The sequence below is a fragment of the Rhinoderma darwinii genome, unplaced genomic scaffold, assembly GCF_050947455.1.
Source record: "Rhinoderma darwinii isolate aRhiDar2 unplaced genomic scaffold, aRhiDar2.hap1 Scaffold_570, whole genome shotgun sequence".
Taxonomy (NCBI): Eukaryota; Metazoa; Chordata; class Amphibia; order Anura; family Rhinodermatidae; genus Rhinoderma; species Rhinoderma darwinii.
In genome coordinates, this window is record NW_027464123.1 from 209,757 (window position 1) to 231,024 (window position 21,268).

Here is a 21,268-nt window from a genome sequence, read left to right on the forward strand (position 1 = left end):
ATGTCTGATAAATGCATGTCCCGCCTCTGAGATCAGCACCTATGTTGAGAACGGAGGTTCTCCGACCCGCCACATTGTGATGTCTAGACGACTGGATCAGAGCAGCTCCAAAACGGCTGGTCTAGTGGGGTCTTCTAGGTATACAGTGGTCCGCGCCTACCAAAAGTGGTCCAAGGATGGACAACCGGTGAACCGGTTACAGGGTCATGGACGCCCAAGGCTCATTGATGCACATGGGCATAACTCGATGTTGTTACTGCAAGGTTGTTAGCTTCACATTTATGGGGCGTATCTCCTATATCCCTACATATTAAAGATGCTCCTATAGGATTGAGATCTAGTAATTGGAATAGACACCTTGTTGTCATGTTGATAAATCCAGCTCCGTTTACATGTGGTTTGTCCCATGGCACGTTATCCTGGCGAAACTAACAATTAGAAGATGGGTCGACTGTGGCATGAGTAGGCGGTCATCAATAATACCTCAGTTGTTGTAGTTAATTGATGCTCAATTTGCATTGGAAGGCCTAAAGGTTACAATGGTTTGTCAGACAAGGTAACGTTTTTAGGCTGCATTTACACATACTGTTTTTTTTTCTTTTTAGTCATGATTTTTTTTATGCAGGTTTTTTTTTTTTTTTTAACTACAATCAAATCTATTACTGTGGCATTACAGTAAAATTTATTACGGGACGTCCATCATAACCGCATTTCAACAGGGTTCCCGGGTGGTAGAGGCAGTACGGTGTTTTAAACTGTCATTCCTGCTTTCAGGAGCCTGTAAATCTCCCTCCACCCACAGACACCGGTTTACCACCCTTGCGAGCTCCATATATGTCACAGAGGTCCACACGGTAAATAGGCACAATAATTCCGGTCGCAGGCCTACGTACTCGCATCTGCCCTCTATACTGGGCCTGTGTGCCCCCTGTGCTGACCGTGGCATTAGAGAAGTATGGGTGTACCTCATTACCCACAATATTATGTCACCTAGAGGGCCAGGAACACAGCTGCTTCCCTTACTGGTGCCCAATAGCGTGGGTGTGGCGATAGGGCAAGGTGTTTACCCGCTTATGGCCTCCGGTTCCACAGTGTACTACTGTCAAAACACCTTCTACATGGACACTGTCACGGTCACAGGATATGTGGACCCACTAGGCCGCTCCGCCGTAGCGGAGAGGCAGCTGACCAGGTCACAGACTATACGAAAGTCAATAGTAACGCTTGGTTACCTGAACTAGTCCAGACGGTGGCTGTGGCTTCAGCACGGATGGAGACCGGTGCAGCAAGTATCACCAGACGTGGCGGGCAGAAGATGTGGCAGAAGACACTGGACTTGGCAGAAGACACTGGACGTGGCAGAAGACACTGGACGTGGCAAACGACAGCAGGTGCAGTAGACACGATTCCAACACTAGTAGGCACAAGAACAAGAACTGCACGGGATACAGGAACCGGTAAGAGGGCACGGTAACAACTGGAATGGGAAACACTAAGGAACCATTTGCAAGACAGACTGGGATAAAATAACAACGCTCAGGCAAGGATCAGCGGGGCTGGGGCTTTCTTATAGACCTGGAAATCATGGGCCGTTGATGATGATGATTTCCTGATGTGCGTGCGCTGGCCCTTTAAGGCCGGGCACGAGCGTGCGCTCGCACCCTACGGGACACAGCAGAGCAGAGCGTAAGTGAGCGCTGGCGTCTCCTAGGAAGTAGATGGGGACCAGCGCTCACGGATCCATGGCTGCGGGCGTCGGGAGGTGAGTAAACACGACGGCCCGTGGCCATGGACGCTACATACACCACCATTGCTGCAAATCTCTTCTATACTACCCGTCAAATATGCATGATCAAACATGTACCCCACTTTTGGTCAAAGGCGAACTGACCTCTTCAGGCGTACAAAGCAGGGTTGCTCCCTCTTCCCCTTGTTCTTTAAGCTTTTATATCACTTGTAGAACACAACTACTTACAGAAGTATACAGATAGGGTATAGAGTTACCCCGAACAAAATCTTGCTCCTCTCCTGACTGATATCCTAGGTGCCTTCTCTGGGTATACCATTAATCTAGAGAAATGTAAAACGATATTACGAAGAGGACCTCCTCGACCCCTCTGGACTTCCACTTTCCTACTTGAATTGTGTGATTTAATCCCTTCTTACCTAGGAGTGCAGATCCCACATTTACGACACATTTATAGCGTCACATTTCTAATTACATCCGAACCCTTAAAAATACACTACAAACATTTGTTTTTTGACAATTTATTTTTGACTTTTGACTACTAGATTTGTTCCCTGATGAACCTGACAATTTTCAGGGGATATGCGCTGGAACGCAGTTTATGTCTATCGTTTTAAATCAATGAGATCCACCTCTCTGGACAGACTGATTTCTTTTTCATCATTCACAACCTCCGTCTGGTGGTTGCGGTATGTTTTTGTGTGAGTAAATCTTTTTGCTGGGTATTGTTTTTTTTTTCTTCATTTGTTCCTACTCATTGTTGTGCACCGTTTAAAGGGAATGTGTTTTATTTTTATTTTTTTTAGTTAAACAGTTAGTGTATACATGCCTAGACATTGTTATAATTTTTTTAATTTTTTCACAAGTCAGGAAATATTATAAATTAGATTCTAATTTATAACATTTCCCTGTGCTGGTCACTAGAGGGAGCAATTCCCAAAATTGCAGCATTGGCATGTGGTAAAGCAACCTCATTGCTTTATGCTGCAAATTTGGTGTAAACACATACACTCTAGTGAGCTCACAGAATCCCCCCTCCCTTATCCTGGCTAGTGCCAGGAGAAAGGAGGGGATTGAATGTTCAAACCTCCTACACTGTGTGCCGCCATTTTTTGAGCGAATACACAGTGTAGTAGGCTTACATACAGTGGTAATCACACACTAAAACACGAACATACACAGACATAACTCACCTGCTCCTGCCGCCGCCGCTCCCTCCGGTCCGTCCGCTCCCTCCGCTCCTAGTGCTTGCTGCAGAACACATGTCCAGAAGCCGCGACCGGAAGTAGTCATCTTACTGTCCGGCCGCGGCTTCCGGTCCACAAGAAAATGGCGCCGGGTGTCACTCGGCCGAAGATCTTCCATTTGGACTGTGTGGGAGCGGCGCATGCGCCGTTCCCACACAGACGGCATACACCATAGTGAATGTGAACGGCTCCCGTTCGCATTCTCTATGGGGATGTATGTGCCGTATTCCATCTCTATGTGTCGTTAATCGACACATACAGAGATGAAAAAAAAAATGGCAGCCCCCATAGTGAAGAATAAGTTAGAAAAAAAAAAAGTGAAACACAAACACACAAATAAATAAAAAATGTAATAAAACACTAAAAGCAAATTGATCTAAAATTATTTTTTTTTCGCGACACCCTTCCTTTAATGTTTTTGCACATTTTTGCTTTTTCTATTTGTGCATTTGCCTATCTAGGTCCCACCTCTATACCTGATATCCACTATAAAGAATCGGCTAGGCCATTAATAGAGTATCTAGGGTACAGGTTGGAGGTTGGAGTCGTCCCTTGAGTAGGGGCGTTACACTGACTAGGAAGGGTGACCCATTAGGGTATATAAGTTGTTTTTCTTGTTCTCTCTATGTAATGAACAAAAGAAAAAAAAAAACTCCCCTCACTCTTGTTATTAATTTTTGCATTATTATTTGGAGGGATAATCATTTTCCCTTTTTTTATCCCAAAATATTAATTATAGGTTACGTTTTTACTGTGTAATTTTTATGATCAGACGATTTTTTTTCTGTGATTTGCTTTTTTGACTACATAATCACTGACTATACTTTTGGCCAGCCAAAGCCGCTATATTTGTTTGGTGCTGTGGGCATACATTACAAACATGAAAACATTTTACTCTTTTGTTTGATGGCAGAGCCAAAATCATAAATATGAAAGAATCCCTTACTTTCTACTTTCGTCCCCAGGATTTTTTACGCTATATTTTATCCATCTGGGAGTGGGAACGAGCTAGGATATCATACCAGATTTTGCCGCAACCTAAGCAAAATGGAGGTCACAATTTTCCCAAAATTAAATTTTACTACTTTACTGCTACAAAACAAATTGGATACTTTCCGCTATACTGAGGCATCCCTCAACCAAACCTTAATCTCCAAAATGTCTCTACCTAACCTATTTCACATGCAATTCACTGTTCTTTCGAAAACAATGCGGTCCAATCCCCTAATATTTACTATGTGGCGTGCCTGGAGCAAGATCTGAACCCGAACGCCTCATGCACACGACCGAGTGTGCCGTCCGAGTCCCGTCAGTGATCCGAGGAAAGATTGCACATTTTCTATGATTCTTGGATCGGAAACTCGGACCATTTTTCACGGACCCGATTCACCCACTAAAGTGAATGGGTCCGTGAAGACTATCAGGTGCCACTCGGATACCATCAAAAACGGCCCACATGGCACAACGGTCGTGTGCATGAGGCATTAACCATCTTCATCCTTATTACTCTACCTCTCTCCCATTGACAAATAATCGACAGTATCTACAAGACGACCGTTTCACTTTATTTTTCACTCGTGGTGACTACAAGGTCTCGTCACTATACATAAAATGTTCAACACTTACCAAAGAATTGCTCTCAAGCTTTCGAAACTCCAGACTAAATTTCCAGCTATATGCATTCATTTTTCAATTTCCTCTAAACACAGTTACATATCTGAAGTACTCCATAATTTAACAAAGAATGATTGGATCTCCCCCTTTTGCATTCTAGAAAATACGACTAGTAAAGCCCTCTCCTCTCGTATCCATAATTTCCTCCATACTCCAATAGATTACTCTGATACCCACTCTTGTCTAAATAAGAGGACCCGGACTTTACACCTGCTATCATTCTATCAGCAACCTAGCCCACACGATATTTCCCATAAGCCGGATACATGGAGATATTCGTTAAAGTTACCCATGGAGAATACCTCACTCCCCTACGTGATTACAGAATGGGCTGATATGCAACCACCCGTTTTAAATGCGGAACACCTGATGCATCCCACTATGCTTTTCTTCGGGCATGTCCACATAGACAAACATTTTGGCTCAAAAGGTATTCCTTTACTATTTAACATCTAGTAGACACTGCTCTGCTGATTTATGGGCTGTTGGCTTCAATAAAGATAACTATGACCTCACTAGAGGGGACCTTAGGCCACTTTACTAAATTGCAGCCGCATACCAAAAGGCTTCAGATCTGGAAATAACCTTTTCCTTCTTCCTCAAAACTGTTCTCAGACAAACTCTCGTTCCTAATGCAAATGGACTGGGTCTCAGCTGCTCTACACAAAGAACAAATGGTCAAACTCCTTTTCACTGTCTGGGGCCGGTTCATAGCCCTAGTAATGGTTAAATCTAAACTGCATTCTTGTTGTTCTATTACTACTTGGTATCAGGAGCAAATTCTTCTGAGCACCTGTTGTCACGACTCTGGGGATATATGGATCCACTAGGCCGCTCCACCGTAGCGAAGTAGCAGCTGGTCAAAACACAGTCAATGTAAGTCTTTAGAACTGGAATACCTGTATAGACGTTCTGACAGACACTATGGTGTAGCAGACTCCTCGGCATAGATGACGCTTGGCACAGAGAATGACCTTGACTCCAACACTAGACTTCGCTCAGGAACAAACACAATTACTGGATACGCGATACAGGAAACGGGATACAGGAACACTGGGAACTGGATACAACTAAGGGACCATTTGCTAACGAACATGGGTAGACACAACAACGCTCAGGCAAGAAAGAAGAGGGCAGGGTCCTTTTTATGCAGGGGTGAGTAGGGATTGGATAGGGAGCTCAATTCTGCAGGTGCACTCCCTCCCGGCTTTAGAGAGCCAGCGCGCACCCTATGCACAACAGCCGAGGACAGTCTTGTGTGCCAGCATCTCAAAGGAGGGAGATGCCGGTAAGAGCTCAGAGGCTTGTGGCCGTTGGCGGGTAAGTAATGCCGACGGTCCGTGGCCGCGGCCATTACACCTGTCCCATCTATTTTCTGTGATACAGTAGTTGGATTGATCTATCCCTTCTCTTATTTTCTTCTTAATGATTGGCAGGGTCCATACCCTTCTCCAAATATATGATGATGGGTTAAGTATTCCATAATATAAGGAGACTTTATAACTTAGCTTCTCTACGACTCAATGTGAGTGGCATTAATTTGACGGCCGTTCTATATGTTAAGACTGTTATGTATTTTTTTTATACTCCGTTTTACTTTATTATGACCCAGGGTTATCCACCTTTCGTTTTGTATAAAACGAATGACAATATCTTTATTTAAAAGAGGCTTTCCGACTTATTCAAAAAATTGGACAAGATAGAAGGGCTGCATTAAAAAAAAGAAAAAGCATTACTCACCTCACATATCCCCGGCTTTCCAGTACCGCCGCACCGGTCCTTTCCACTGCTGTTTATTGACTTGGCTGCAGCAATGACGTTCCCATATACCAGCGTGATGACTGCAGCCAATCACAGGCCTCAGCGATCCTTTGCCAAATACACACTAAGACTAGTGATTGGCTGCACCAATCAAGTGAGTATACAAGCACGTCATCGCTGCAGCCATGTCAATACACCGCAGCGGGTTGGTGCTAAAACGTGTGAGGTGAGTAATGGTTCATTTTTTTTAATGCATCCCTACTACCCCTGCCACTTTTTTTAATAAGTTGGAAAACCCTTTAAATAAATACCATTGTATATGCTTTATACACATTAAAAAAAAACACCTTCATGCTTTTTACAAAAAAACGGTCTGGTGCAGATAAGGTTTGACAGAGATGAGCAGTGCCTATGTAGTGCCACTTATCTCAGAATGTAAAGTGTTTATTGAAATATTATTTAAAGAGGTTTTAGGGTTAAGGTTAATGGTACCCTTTCCTCCCCGCTAACTATCTCTAACTGCACGAGGCAGGGTTGCCCTTTGTGCCCCTTGATCTTCATTTTGTGCCTGGAGCCCTTCCTTTGTCAAGTTCGCTCCAATCCAGACATAGCGGGTATATTATTGGGAGGACGGTCCCATAAGGTTGCTGCATATGCGGACGACCTTCTTTTCTTTTTCACCGTACCCAGGATCTCCTTGCCCAATCTCATGGTGGAGATGAGGAGATACTCGAAATTGTCCAACTTCAAAATTAACTATCAGAAGTCGAAGGCTCTTAATGTATCACTGCCGCAGTCTTTGGAAGACGAGCTGTCGGGGTCCTTCTCCTTTAAGTGGGCTAGAGACTCGCTCAAGTATTTGGGGGTCCAGCTTTTGGGATCTATCTCGCCTTTATGCAGTTAAATATCCTCCCCTCCTTCAACGTGTAAAGAGTGATCTTGATTCCTGGACGACGGGCACCTTCACGTGGTTCAGCAGATGTGCAATCTTTAAAATGAATATCCTATCACAGATTTTGTATCTCTTCCAGGCCCTGCCGATTCATATCCCCCGTACCTTCTTTCAAGCCTTGTTGTTCTTACTCCCTTGATTTATATGGGTGGGGAAACCGGCCCGTATAGCCTGCTCCATTCTTTTCCGTTCTAAGAGTGAGGGTGGAGTGGGCTCCCGGACTTTGTCTCTTACCACCAGGCCTCGCACTTGTCGCAAATTCTGGATTGGTTCCGCCACACGTAGTTTAAACAGTGGGTGTCGATGGAACAGTCCTTGATGGCAGTTCCTCTGCAGGTTCTGCCTTGGTTGGGCAGGGATATTCCCTTATCGGCACGGACACACCCGACGATTGGACCCTCCTTGGTGGTTGCGTCCCGGCTTTTTCCCCGGAAAGAGGTCTCCCCTTCTCCATCCCCCCTGTTCCCAGTCTTGGGCAATCCTGCTTTCCGTCCGGGGCAAGAAAGGGGTCCATCAGGAGCTGGTTGCGGGCGGGTAGGGGACATGCTTCCCATTTCATACATGGGGAGGCCTGGATGACCGGTTCACAATTAACATCTCTGATGGACCCTCTTCCTTTCACTCCTTGGCACGTCACTCAATTGAGACATTTTCTCGTGTCCTTGCCTAACCCTGCTGAACATGCGCTGGACAAAACCCCGTTTGAGCTCCTTTGCATAGGTACAGGCTCGTTGCGTCACTCTCTGTCCAGACGATATACCCTACTGATTTCCCCATCCACTCATCCCACACCTACCTATCTGCTCAACTGGGAGAGGGACTTGGGCCTAACACTCACAGCAGAACAACAGGATCGGGTGTATACTATGACACATAAATCATCCATGGCTAGCCGGTATCAGGAGGCGGGATTTAAGATCTTATCACACTGGTATAGAGTGCCTTCCAGATTGTATGCAATGATGCCGTCGGTCTCGCCGCTGTGTTGATGTGGAGACCAGGTGGGCACAATTTTACATATTTTTTTGGGAGTGCCTGCGGCTGACAACTTTTTGTCAGAGGTGTTGCGTATCTCCTCCAAATTCACGGATTTCCACCTCCCGCGTACGCCGGCCTTCTTCTTGCTCCATCTGTGCGAGGCTCCGTTACCCATGTACCGCCGTTCTGTGGTTCGCCACCTGGTGAATGCAGCTGGAGCGTGTATCCCAGTGCTGTGGAGACAAACATGCCCTCCGTCGATCAACATGTGATTTAGTAAGATACCGGAGATCATGAGAATGGAGGATCTCACGGCATCCATGAGAGGCACCCATGCCAAGTTCCTTAAGACTTGGTATCATTGGGTCAGATTCCAATCTTCCACGGAGTTCAGGAACATCGTGGCCTCTTGAATATGCTTCTGAAGCTTAGGGGACACTGCTAAAATAAATAAAGAGGTTTTAATGCAAAAATTTTATTGATGTGTGTAATAAAATATGTTATACAAAAGTTTATAATAGGAATGTTATAAATATGTCTGCTTTGTGGCTTTGGACAACTACAAATAATGAAATGCGTTTTTAATCCTAACAGATCATCCCAGTAAGAGCTCAGGGGGAAACTTCCTTATATCTCCAACTTTTACAGCAAAAGATAAAGAAATCATGAAACATTCTTCAGTAGAAAACGTCAGTACACTTAATGTACATCCAGGACGTCACAGTACAGATCTGTCATCTAATATTCTTCATCACATGGAACTTTCTACTGATCAATCACAGATTGCCACCACAAGTATAGACCACACAGGGGGTAAAATGTTTCAATGTGGTGAATGTGGGAAACAGTTTACAAAAAACTCAAATCTTTTTATACACAGTAGAACTCACACAGGGGAGAAGCCATACTCCTGTCCAGAATGTGGGAAAAATTTTCATAGGAAATCCTTTCTTTCTAGACATAAAATAATTCACACAGGGGAGAAACCGTTTTTATGTTCTGAATGTGGGAAACGATTTATTACTAAAGCAAACCTCAGGAACCATCTAAGAATTCACACGGGGGAGAAACCATTTGCATGTTCTGAATGTGGGAAATGTTTTACCCAGAAGCCTACTCTTGTTGACCATCAGAGAATTCACACCGGGGAGAAGCCGTATTCATGTGCAGTATGTGAGAAGCGGTTTCCCAAGAAATCAGAACTTGTTAAGCATGAAAGAACTCACACAGGGGAGAAGCCATACTCCTGTCTAGAATGTGGAAAAGGTTTTATTACTAAAGCCAAAGTCCGTTATCATCAGAAAACTCACATAGGGGAGAAACCATTTCCATGTTTAGAATGCGATAAACGTTTTATCCAGAAATCAGATCTTACTGAACATCGGAGAATTCACTCAGGGGAGAAGCCGTTTTCTTGTCCTGAATGTGGGAAATGTTTTCTTACTACTTTTAAACTCCGGGATCATCAGAGAACTCACACGGGGGAGAAGCCGTTTCCATGTTCTGAATGTGGAAAATGCTTTGCCCAGAAAACAAATCTTGTTAAGCATCAGAGAACTCACACTGGGGAGAAGCCATACTCGTGTTCAGAATGTGGAAAATATTTTACCAGGAAATCAAGTCTTGTTTATCATCAGAAAATTCACACAGGGGAAAAGCCAAATTCATGATTACAATGCAAGAAGGTTTTTAAGATATCTGGTTATTCACATATATTAAACATTCAACAACTTTGGCAGATCCAGGTTAATTCCACCAAAAGCTGAACAAATACAGAAATTATATTTACCTGAGGGCAACTGATTTTGCTGCTGGAATCCAAGGAGGGGAAAGAGCGTTGTTATCTTTTAAAGCAGTGAAGCTGAGTGGTCACCATGAATATGAAAAAACAGGAGGGATCCCCCAGCTTATCCACAGAACGTCTCAGTCCAGACTGCGCTCGGATCCTGCGTGACGGCACACGGCAAGGCAACCGAAGGGAAGGAAAGATCTTTGATCCGGCGCTTAGAATTTTTAAAAGGAAGCAATGTTCCAAGTTTATTCCAACGATTAAAACAATCCAAATGTGCATGGGGGTGGTTACAATAACCTAAGCGTTTCGGACAACAATCCTGTCCTTATTCATGGCTCATGTCATGGTCACCATGAACCCCGCTTCCGATCACTGAAGTCATAAATTCACCCTTATTGCAGGAGAAATTAGTGACATAGTGGAAATCTTGGACGCTGCAGGTGCCGTAAAAGTGTACTTATAAAAGGGGAATAAACGATTATTACCAAATCTAAGACTACATTTTGTGTTGTGAATATTTTTTTTACAGATGAAAATTCTGTTATTTTGTTTCTTTTCACTAAAATGGGCTTGTTCTACAGGAGGTGTCCTTACTTTTCTAATTTAGCCTCTGCACTGATCTTGCGTTGTTTTGCTGTGTACATGAATGGACATCCCATATAATATATTTTTTGTTACTAGATTTTTTTTTTAATATATATTGTTATTTCATTTTATTTGTCAATTTTTATATTTAAAGCTCCAGCTATAAAACAACTTTTCATAAATGAAAATGACAGGTAAATATAAAATACTTTGTAATATATATATGTCTTTTTTTATAAAAATTCTTTTATTTTCGATTTTCTCAAAACAAAACACAGTAATGCAAGCATCTGCAGTACACACATCAGCTAGCAGGCCAGCATAAGTGTTCACATTTAGTGCAAGAAGAACAATAATGTATATCTGATACTATAATTGAGACAGACCACCTATGCATCCCGGACCCGCACCCATGCACACAGATCCGTGGGTAAACATATCAGAAAGGGAGAATAAAGAAAGAGAAGAGGAATGACAGAGAGAGAGAAGGGAGGGAAGAGAACTAGTAGTGTCCCCTAAGCTTCAGAAATATATTCAAGAGGCCACGATGTTCCTGAACTCCGCTTAAGATTGGAATCTGACCCAGTGATACCAAGTCTTGAGGAACTTGGCATGGGTGCCTCTCACGGAAGCCGTGTATCTTACTTAACCACATGTTAATCGTTGGAGGGCAAGTTTGTCTCCACAGCGCCAGGATATACGCTCTAGCTGCATTCACCAGATGGTGAACCACAGAACGGCGGTACATGGATGACGGAGCCTCGCACAGATAGAGCAAGAAGAAGGCCGGCGTACGCGGGAGGTGGAAATCGGTGACTTTAGAGGAGATACACCACACCTCTGACCAAAAATCTGACAGCTGCGGGCACTCCCAGAAGATATGTAAAATTGTGCCCATCTGGTCCTCACATCTCTAACACAGCGGTGAAACCGCAGGAATCATTGCATGCAATCTGGAAGGCACTCTATACCATCGCAATAAGATCTTAAATCCCGCCCCCTGATACCTGCTAGCCATGGATGATTTATGTGTCATAGTATACACCCGATCCTTTTGTTCTGCTGTGAGTGTTAGGCCCAAGTTCCTCTCCCAGTTGAGCACATAGGTAGGTGTGGGAAGATTGGATGGAGAAATCAGTAGGGTATATAGCCTGGACAGTGAATGACGTAACGTGCCCGTACCTATGCAAAGGATCTCAAAAGGGGTTTGTCCCACGCATGTTCAGCAGGGTTAGGCAAGGACACGAGAAAATGTCTCAATTGAGTGATCTGCCAAGGAGTGAAAGGAAGAGGGTCTGTCAGAGATGCTAATTGTGGACCGGTCATCCAGGCCTCCCCTTGTATGAAATGGGAAGCATGTCCCTTACCTGCCTGCAACCAGCGCCTGAATGGACCCCTTTCTCGCCCCGGAGGGAATGCAGGATTGCCCAATACTGGGAACAGAGGGGACGGAGATGGGGAGATCACTTTCCTGGGAAAAAGCCGGGGCGCAACCGCCAAGGCGGGTCCAATCGTCGGGTGTGTCCGCGCTGGTAGGGGAGTATCCTTGCCCAACCAAGGCAGAACCTGCAGAGGAACTGCCATCAAGGACTGTTCCATCGACACCCACTGTTTAACATCCGTGTGCCGGAACCAGTCCAGAATTCGTGACAGGTGTTTGGCCTGGTGGTAAGAGACAAAGTCTGGAAGACCCACTCCGCCCTCACACCTGGAATGGAAAAGCATGGAGCGGGCTATACGGGCTGGTTTCCCCACCCATATGAACTGATGGAGTAAGGACAGCAGGGCTTGAAAGAAGGTACGGGGGATATGAATCGGCAGGGCCTGGAAGAGATACAAAATCCGCGGCAGGATATTCATTTTAAAGATTGCACAACTGCCGAACCACGTGAAGGTACCCGTCGTCCAGGAATCCAGATCTTTCCTTACACGTTGAAGCAGGGGAGGATATTTAACTGCATAAAGGCGAGATAGATCCCTGGAAAGCTGGGCCCCCAAATACTTGAGCGAGTCTCTAGCCCACTTAAAGGAGAAGGACTCAGACAGATCTTCCACCAAAGACTGTGGCAGCTATACATTAAGAGCCTCCGACTTCTGGTAGTTAATTTTGAAGTTGGACAATTTCGAGTATCTACTCATCTCCGCCATGAGGTTGGGCAAGGAGATCCTGGGTGCGGTGAGAAAGAAAAGAAGGTCATCTGCATATGCTGCGACCTTATGGGACCGTCCTCCCAACAATACACCCGCTATGTCTGGGTTGGAGCGAACCTGACATAGGAAGGGCTCCAGGCACAAAATGAAGATTAAGGGGGACAAGGGGCAACCCTGCCTCGTGCCGTTAGAGATAGCGAGCGGGGAGGAAAAGGTTCCATTAACCTTAACCCAGGCCGATGGAGAAAAGTAGACGCCCGAAATCCATTGCACCATGTGAGTGCCGTACCCAATAAGCCGCAAAGTGGCCAACATAAAGTCCCAGTTGACCCTCTCAAAGGCCTTCTCCGCATCCGTGGAAAGTAAGAGCGTGGGCAGAGCCGAGGCAGCCGCGTGATAAATCAAGTTAATTGCCCTTGTAGTGGTATCCTGAGCTTCCCTAAGAGGCATGAAGCCCACCTGATCGTAATGGATCACACTGTGGAGGAGGGGGGTAATCCTATGGGCCAGGATCTTCGCAAACAGCTTTAGATCCACGTTTAGCAAAGAAATCGGGCGATAGTTTTGGCATATGGATTGATCCTTCCCCTCTTTGGGTATCATCGTGATATAGGCCCTCAGTGTGTCCTGAGGGAGGGAGCGCTCCTCAGTAAGTGAGTTGTAGGCATGCAGGAAATGAGGAGCTAGCAGGTCTGAGCAGACCTTATAGTATTGTATGGGCAGACCATCAGGACCTGGCGCCCTCCCTGTCGGCGAGTCCTTTAAGGCCCATGACCAATCTTCCGGGAAATGGGCTCCTCTTGAACAGCAATAGCCTCCTGGGGGATACATTTCATCCCCGATGACGGGAGGTATGCCTCCATCTGCTCCAATCGGTTCTCCCCCATCCGCAGACGGAGAGGCCCGAGGAAGATTATAAAGGGAGTGGTAAGTTGCCCGGAAGGCCTCCGAGATGTCCTTGGGGAGGTGCATACGCCTATTTCCGGAAGCCTGAATATGGGAAACGTAGGTACGTGATCAGGTTTTCCTAAGTGCCCGCGCCAGAGTCTTACCAGGTTTGTTACCGCATTCGTAGAAATGTCGTCTACGTTTCACCAGGGAGGCCCTAGTCTTGGCAAGACAGAGGGAATGAAACTGAACTCGCAGCTGCCCCAGCTCCGCCCCCATGACCCGATCCAAGGAGGCCTTATGGGACTGTTCCAAGAGATGTATGCGGGACAAAAGATGAAGCAAGTGTGCAGTCCGCTCCTTTTGAAGGAACCGCGGATCACACACTTATGCGCTTCCCAAATACAAAGCGGGTCCACCTCTGGGGAAACATTTGTGTCAAAATACTCCCGGAGATCCCTGTGTTTGTCCGATACCGCCATTGAATCCTGCAGGAGCGAGTCATTCAAACGCCACTGCCAGGAGCGAGGGTGGGCCGCTGGGAGACTTGATGAGCGCATGATCTGAAAAGGTAATATCATCAATAGAGACTGAGGGGAGGTGGGAGTGGCGTAGGAAGAAGTAGTCCAGTCTGGAGTATGTGTTGTGAGGGGCCGAAAAGAAAGTGTAGTCTTTTGTCGTTGGGTGCAGGAGCCGCCACGCATCTACCAGTTGGTGCTCATGCAACAACCGATGTATACGACGGTGAGCTGACCTGATTAAGGACGAGTGCCCGCGTGAGGGATAAAGCTTTATGGAGTTTATGGAAGACGTCGGGTGTAAATTACTAAGCAAAAGGCCCCAGAATTCTGGCACAAATGCGATGGGCCAAATTTATTGTGTGTTTTAGGCGCTTTTTGTACCTTTCTCGACATATTTTAAAAGTGTAAAGGAAGTGGCTAAGAAGAGGCTTAAAATGGACTATATTTAGTAACTGTGTGATCCACCGTATGGACGTAAACGGATGAAAAATTGAACGCCTCCAAACATCTGCCCATTGATTTCAATGGGAAATATGGCGTTCTGTTCAGATGGGGCGTTTTTTGAAAAACGGCCACATAAAAAGACGGCCGCGAAAGGTGCATGTCACTTCTTGAGCCGTTTTTCATTTACTCTATAAAAAAAACATCTCCAAAAAGGACCGTGAAAAACGCGAGTTGCTAAAAAAAAAGTCTGAAAATTCCCTTGAAATCCGTATTTTCAGACATTTTTTGATAAGCGTGTGAACATACCCTTAGAATGAGAAATGTGTCTATCGAGAAGTGCCAAATTTATCATACAGCTCCCACAACTTTGATTAGTTTCTGCCTGTCCGGTCTAGTATTCTCCTGCCTAACTTTAGGAAGAATTAATAAATCGGCCCCATAGTATATGATTAGGAGAGACCAGTGGAAGATTCCACGGTGAGCTCCGATTAATCACATGACTTGCAAGAACGAGAAAATTAGAGGTATACACTAGGTGACACAGACAAGAAGTGTCGCTTTAGAGGAAGTGGATGAATTATGGTCACTGAGCAGGATCAAGACCCTGCCAGCGAAAATATATTTCCATCACTTGTCGTTGAGGGGTCAAGATGGAGGAAGTAAAACTGCCAAGGACTACTCAAGATGAATGATTTGGTTGTCTAGGAAAGTGTGTTTCAATGCCAGTCCTCAAGTAACCCCCACAGGTAATGTTTTTTGAATTTCCCATAGAGAATGCCTGTGGTAAGTGATGCAACTAATTAATCTGTCAAAATATTAAGAAATCCTCAATACGTGACTTGTTGGCGAGACTCGAGTATTGTAGTTTGAAACACTGATCTCGGTTGGCAGACAAAGATGGGTGATTCTAATGAATTCACAAACTTATTAAGGTGGATTGGAGTCAACTAGAAGAGAATTTATAGTACTGGAGCCATAAAGGGGTTGTCCACGAACATATACTGGTGACCTATTCGGTGGTTAGGTAATTAGTTGTCAGTTCGTGGACAACCCCTTTAAGGCTTTAGTAATATAAATTCTCTTATAGTTGACTCCATTCCGCCTTAATAAGTTTGTGAATGTTTGAGAAACACCCATCTTTGTCTGTCAACCAAGATCAGTGCTCGGGAACCTGCACCTATTTAAAAAACATGGAACCCCGCAGCAAGGCAGCATCCCGTCGCTTTTCCAGGTGGAGAATTAATTCAGAGGTGGCCATACATGTGCGCGGCTCTCTTCATTCACTTCTATAGGAGTTACAGAGACTAGAAGCGTAGCTCGATTCTCCAGCACCTGGGGCAAAGATTCAGATTGGAGCCCCCCAACCCCAAACTTTTTCCCGACATCTCCTTCCCCCTCGACATGTTTGCTTTTTCACAATTTTTTTTAATGTAACTGGAGCATAAAACCATTTCTACATTTTACAAGCAATATAGTTCTATAAGGGAGGTAACATAACCATAAATGAAAAGAAAATACTTTTTTATTTTTTTTTATTTATTTATTTTTTTAAAACATCATTTTTATTGACAATTTTCACATTTTGTTATAAACATATCACATAAAGTTTGAGTCGTAATTAAACAACACGCAACTGCTAGTAATACAAAATAACATACAATCATGGCATACGTCCCGATTCATATATCAAATGAAAGAACAGTATTTCCCCTACCCCTGAACACTACTTAGGTCAGCAAAAATTAACAGCGCATAGATTATAATAATAAGAAACCAGCACTAACGAGAGCCAGAGATCTCCCCCCTACCATCTCCTATCAAGACTAGAGTTGCAAGCCTCCTAAAGTGCCTACCAGAAGCTGCGTATAATACCAAGCAGTGTGCCTAAAGGGCATAACAATTTCTGCCGCCTCGGCAGCTGTGCATTGCGATTCAATAAAGATTCGCCATTTAGCAAATAGCTTCTTAGCTCCCGCTTCTTTCCGTATTTCCACCTCCACCGTTTCAAGAGCTAATAACTGCTTCAAACGTAACACGATCAGGTCAAGACCCGGTGTGTCAGCTTCCAGCCATCTACAGAAAAGGCACCTCAAGGCCACCAGTAATATTGTATGTATCTAGGGGAGGAGATCTCGTCTCCCGACTACCATCGTCCTCTGGCGGTCATGCCAGATGGAACAGCAAGAAAATAAATTTTAAGAGACAACACACAGCCCCCTTGAAGATAGCACCGCACACACAGCCCCCCTGTAGATAGCGCCACACACAGCCCCCTGTAGATAGTGCCACACACACAGCCCCCTGTAGATAGCGCCACACACAGCCCCCTGTAGACAGCGCCACACACAGCCCCCTGTAGGTAGCGCCACACACAGACCCCCTGTAGATAGCGATGTCTGAGAAGTGAAAAATATACACAGCGCCACATGGTGCAAGATAAAGCTCGATAGGTGGGGCAATGAATGGTAGAGGTAAGTAGTTAGGCTCACCATAGAAGCTCGTACTTGCAGGTACAGCTTAGTGCAGAAGGCTGTTTGTAATAGCCAGGTTGCAGCTTTCCGTATCCAGGTACCGGCGTCAAGAAAATGGAGCCACAGGAAAATAGAGGTTATAGCTTTTTTGAAAAAAAAAATTATTTTTAAAAACTGGATATTTTGGAGAGCGCTCCTCAGTAAGAAGAATATGCCAAGGGGTGCTGGTAAGCAGGTTTGAGTACTTATTTTTGGCCTGACGAAGATGCATGTTCTGCGTTGAAACGCGTTGTCCATCCTTTGTTGTACAAATAAACCTGCTTACCAGCACCCCTTGGCATATTCTTCTACTGAGGAGCGCTCTCCAAAATATCCAGTTTTTAAAAATATTTTTTTTTTTCAAAAAATATATAACCCCTGTAGATAGCGTCACACACAGCCCCCCTGTAGATAGCGTCACACACAGCCCCCCTGTAGATAGCGTCACACACAGCCCCCCTGTAGATAGCGCCACACACAGCCCCCTGTGGACAGCGCCACACACAGCCCCCTGTGGACAGCGCCACACACAGCCCCCTGTAGGTAGCATCACACACAGCCCCCTGTAGGTAGCGTCACACACAGCCCCCTGTAGATAGCGTCACACACAGTCCCCCCTGTAGATAGTGCCTCACAGCCCCCTGTAGATAGTGACACACAGCCCCCTGTAGATAGTGACACACAGCCCCCTGTAGATAGCGCCACACACAGCCCCCTTGCAGATAGCGCCACACACAGCCCCCTGTAGATAGCGCCACACACAGTCCCCTGTAGATAGCGCCACACACACAGCCCCCTGTAGATAGCGCCACACACACAGCCCCCTGTAGATAGCACTACACAAAGCCCCCCTGTAGATAGCGTCACACACAGCCCCCTGTAGATAGCGCCACACACAGCCCCTCTGTAGATAGCAGCACACACAGCCCCCTGTAGGTAGTAGCACACATAGCCCCCCTGTAGATAGCAGCACACACAGCCCCCTGTAGATTGCTCCACACACTGCCCCCTGTAGATAGCGCCACACAGTGCCCCCTGTAGATAGCGCCACACAGTGCCCCCTGTAGATAGCGCCACACAGTGCCCCCTGTAGATAGCGCCACACAGTGCCCCCTGTAGATAGTGACACACAGCCCCCTGTAGATAGCGCCACACACAGCCCCCTGTAGATAGCGCCACACACACAGCCCCCTGCAGAGAGCGCCAGACACAGCCCCTTGTAGATAGCGCCACACACAGCCCCTTGTGAAAGCTTCCCACACAGCCCCCTTTAGATAGTGCCACACACAGCCCCCCTTGTAAATATTGCTCACAGCCCTCTCATGTACTTAGTGCCACACCCCCCCTTGTACTTACTGCTACACAACCCCCCTCCCCCTTGTGCTTAGTGCCACTGAACCACCCCACAAGCTTGTACTTAGTGCCACACTGCCACCAGCGCAGAGAGCAGTAGCATGTCCAGGATGTTGTTATGAGATATCAGAGGACATTACAGGAGGAGGTATAAAAGGAGAGAACTACAACTCTCAGCATGTCCAGACTGTTATTATAGGATATCAGAGGACATTACAGGAGGAGGTATAAGAGGAGAGAACTACAACTCCCAGCATGTCCAGACTGTTATTATGGGATATCAGAGGACATTACAGGAGGAGGCATAAGAGGAGAGAACTACAACTCTCAGCATGTCCAGGCTGTTATTATAGGATATCACAGGACATTACAGGAGGCGGTATAAGAGGAGAGAACTACAACTCCCAGCATGTCCAGGCTGTTATTATGGGATATCAGAGGACATTACAGGAGGAGGTATAAGAGGAGAGAACTACAACTCTCAGCATGTCCAGGCTGTTATTATAGGATATCACAGGACATTACAGGAGGAGGTATAAAAGGAGAGAACTACAACTCTCAGCATGTCCAGACTGTTATTATAGGATATCAGAGGACATTACAGGAGGAGGTATAAGAGGAGAGAACTACAACTCCCAGCATGTCCAGACTGTTATTATGGGATATCAGAGGACATTACAGGAGGAGGCATAAGAGGAGAGAACTACAACTCTCAGCATGTCCAGGCTGTTATTATAGGATATCACAGGACATTACAGGAGGCGGTATAAGAGGAGAGAACTACAACTCCCAGCATGTCCAGGCTGTTATTATGGGATATCAGAGGACATTACAGGAGGAGGTATAAGAGGAGAGAACTACAACTCTCAGCATGTCCAGGCTGTTATTATGGGATATCAGAGGACATTACAGGAGGAGGTATAAAAGGAAAGAACTACAACTCCCAGCATGTCCAGACTGTTATGGGATATCAGAGGACATTAAAGGGAGGAGGTATAAGAGAGAACTACAACTCCCAGCAAGTCCAGGCTTCCCAGCTCTCACACAACTGTTGACAACCACGAGAAGATGTTGTGTATATGTACAGTATTATTTATCGCTTACAATAGATGAGGTGAAGGATACATGTCACGCGCCCCTCTAGCAGATAAGGGGGGTTTTATAGCATAAGGCCTTGTTGCAAAGCGTTTTTTTTAAAGTACATGGGTTTTTTACATGTTTTTTGTCTTGTTTTTTTACGCGTTTTCGTCACGTTTTCCACGCCAAGAATTGGCCTTATTGCTCATTTTTTTACACGACGCATTTTTTAAACGCGCGCGGGGAAAATGCTGTGTGAACAATGCCTTAGACTGAACATTTCTAACGTACAACATTATTACATGAGCTTGAAATCCAGCCAATCCAGGAGCAGCATTCATTGTACATAGTTGTCTCCTTAGCTCAGTGGTTCCCAACTGGGGTGTCGTGAGAACCCTCCAGGGGTGCTGCGACGCTCACCTGAACCACTGCCATGGCTGTGCTTTCTCTTCTCCTCCTCACAGCGTGAAATGCATGTGAGGAGGAGGAGGAGATATTTTGCAGCCCCCTTGTAGTTAGCTCCCCCCACCTCCGTAGATGGCACACTAACCCCCCTTTCCTATAGGTAGCGCCACTGTAGCTCCCTGAAGGAGCGGGATCCCGCAGTGGCCGGGGATTCAACTCCTGGACGGAGCGCTTGATGTCTCTGTCCATATATGGACAGTGACATCCGGGGCAACTCCTGAAGCGAAATACCCGTCCACAGCGTTGCCGGAGATTCGGCTCCAGAAGAAGCCCCTGACGTCACTGTCCATAAATGGACAGAGACGTCAGGGACTTCTGCTGGAGTGGAATCCCCGGTAACAGTGTCGGCAACGCTGTGGACGGGGATTCCGCTTCAGGAGTTGCCCATGATGTCACTGAAAAAAAACTTCAAATAATGCTGTCAATTCAAAATCTGGCTCAAAAAATTCCTGATGGAATTTTGAGGCAGATTTTTTCTGCTTAATGGTATGTTCACACGCTAGCTGTCATTTACGGCTGAAATGACAGCCGGTTTTCAGAAGAAAACAGCTGCGTCGTTTCAGCCGTAAATGCTCCTCCTCGTAATATATGAGGCGTCTGTGACGCTCGTATATCTTGAGCTGCTCTTCATTGAGTTCAATGAAGAACGGCTCAAATTACGTGGCAAAGAAGTGCCCTGCCCTGCTTTGCCGAGGCAGTCAATTTACGCGTCGTCGTTTGACAGCTGTCAAACGACGACGCGTACATTACAGGTCGTCTGCACAATACGTCGGCAAACCCATTCAAATGAATGGGCAGATGTTTGCCGACGTATTGTAGCCCTATTTTCAGGCGTAAAACGAGGCATAATACGCCTCGTTTACGCCTGAAAATAGGTCGTGTGAACCCAGCCTTACAAAAAATTTTGTGTGAGCATCCCCTATACGTTTTTTGACCGCTTCGGAAAACGCGCCAAAATGCCTTCCATTGATTTCAGAAGCAACATGCCCTATCTTCGGCCGTTTACATCTCTGACCTCCCGTTGACATCAATGGGAGGCAGAGAAAACATATTTCGCTGTGTTTTTGCCCACGGCGCTCGATGGCCGCGGGCGAAAAATACGGCAAAGGGAATTTTGAGGCAG

General features: G+C 45.7%; 1 protein-coding gene across 1 annotated transcript in view; it reads left to right on the forward strand.

Annotated features, from left to right (window-relative positions):
- LOC142724080 (uncharacterized) overlaps window positions 1-21,268 on the forward strand; it is a 121,594-nt gene that overhangs the window by 78,341 nt on the left and 21,985 nt on the right. Inside the window, 1 exon segment of the mRNA XM_075848955.1 lies at window positions 8,954-10,104. Within this exon segment, the coding sequence (XP_075705070.1) occupies window positions 8,954-10,104 (1,151 nt within the window).